The sequence below is a fragment of the Hibiscus syriacus genome, unplaced genomic scaffold (assembly GCF_006381635.1).
Source record: "Hibiscus syriacus cultivar Baekdansim isolate YM2019G1 unplaced genomic scaffold, ASM638163v2 tig00008665_pilon, whole genome shotgun sequence".
Classification (NCBI taxonomy): domain Eukaryota; kingdom Viridiplantae; phylum Streptophyta; class Magnoliopsida; order Malvales; family Malvaceae; genus Hibiscus; species Hibiscus syriacus.
The window spans coordinates 6331-7500 of NW_024062170.1; the positions used below are offsets into that span (position 1 = coordinate 6331).

The 1170-nt window shown below is 31.5% G+C and overlaps 1 protein-coding gene across 1 annotated transcript in view; it reads left to right on the top strand.

The window, feature by feature from the left end:
• Positions 1–606: 606 nt before the first annotated feature.
• The window catches only part of LOC120202348, a gene marked incomplete at its 5' end in the record, with an annotated part of 12045 nt that continues 11481 nt past the window's right edge, over positions 607–1170 (top strand). The window contains 2 exons of the mRNA XM_039202785.1: positions 607–777; positions 962–1042. Coding sequence (XP_039058716.1) covers positions 607–777; positions 962–1042 — 252 coding nt within the window. The remainder of the gene's footprint in view (positions 778–961; positions 1043–1170) is intronic.

The window sequence follows — 1170 nt, forward strand, 5'->3', positions numbered from 1 at the left end:
ATGCGACAGTCTTAATATATGGTTAAAAAAGTTACCTGTTTTGTTATTATTTAAATAATAAAATCGGTAAAAAATTACTATAAATATTATTATTTTTGTTATTTTTTCTATTAGTTTTGTTATTGTTGGACACTTTACCGGAAATGTTAAAAAATATTAATGTTTTAGGTTTTGTTATTTAAATAATAACAAAAACAATAATGCCTTTTTTAGTTATATATTAAGGGTGCCGCACTATATAACTTCCATCATTCTATTAATTCATTATAATAATAATTAATAATAATTAGGTAAAGAATATGAATATATGAATTATTGGACATAGTAATTTAAATATAATATAAAAATACAAATAATCGGATTTGGAGAATTCTTTTTTTTTTAAAGTTAATAAATCTCTAACTAAGGAAAAAATCTCCATAGGTCGAAACGCAGCGTTTGGCTCTCCATGCTCAAAATAGAGATAAAACTACCGACCAGGCGACCACTAACTGAAAATCAAAATCTAGATAGAGAAATGAAACTACTTAGTGTCTACCGTCCCGCCCCTCCAATTTTTCCAGTTCCGGCGACCGGTTCAGATATCGACTGCCCGAGTTTCTCTAATTTACTGTAGTATCCCCACGTCGTCGTTTCTCTCGTTTGATAGTTAATTCCAGTGGTAGAACCGGAGAAGATCCTCTTCCTCCGGTTCTCTCCAGTTCCTCCGCTTTCGCCGTCCTCGGCGTTGACCCTAACTGCTCTTCCGCCGAGCTCAAAGCTGCTTTCCGCGCCAAAGTAATAAATAAATAAACAAAATATTGGAGTTTTAGTTGTTTAATTATATTCAAATTTTAGCTGCAAGTTATAAATTAATCTGTTCATTTGCCAAGAGAATTGTGGGAAAAAATAGTAATTTTGATTAAATTAGAAAAGCTTATTTATTTATTTCTTTTAACTAATTTTCATTTTTTGTTCAAAGGTTAAGCAGTATCACCCCGATGTGAATAAAGGAGGAGGGGATTCTGATACTATGATCCGCCGTGTAATCCAGTCCTATGAGGTTTTAATCTTTTCTCAATTTTCCATATACTAAAAAAGGATTTTCATGATTTAGGGTTTCCAGTTCGTTCTCTTTGACAAGCTTTTGCTATTGGAATTTAGTGATAAATCTTGGATTAATATTTCCTT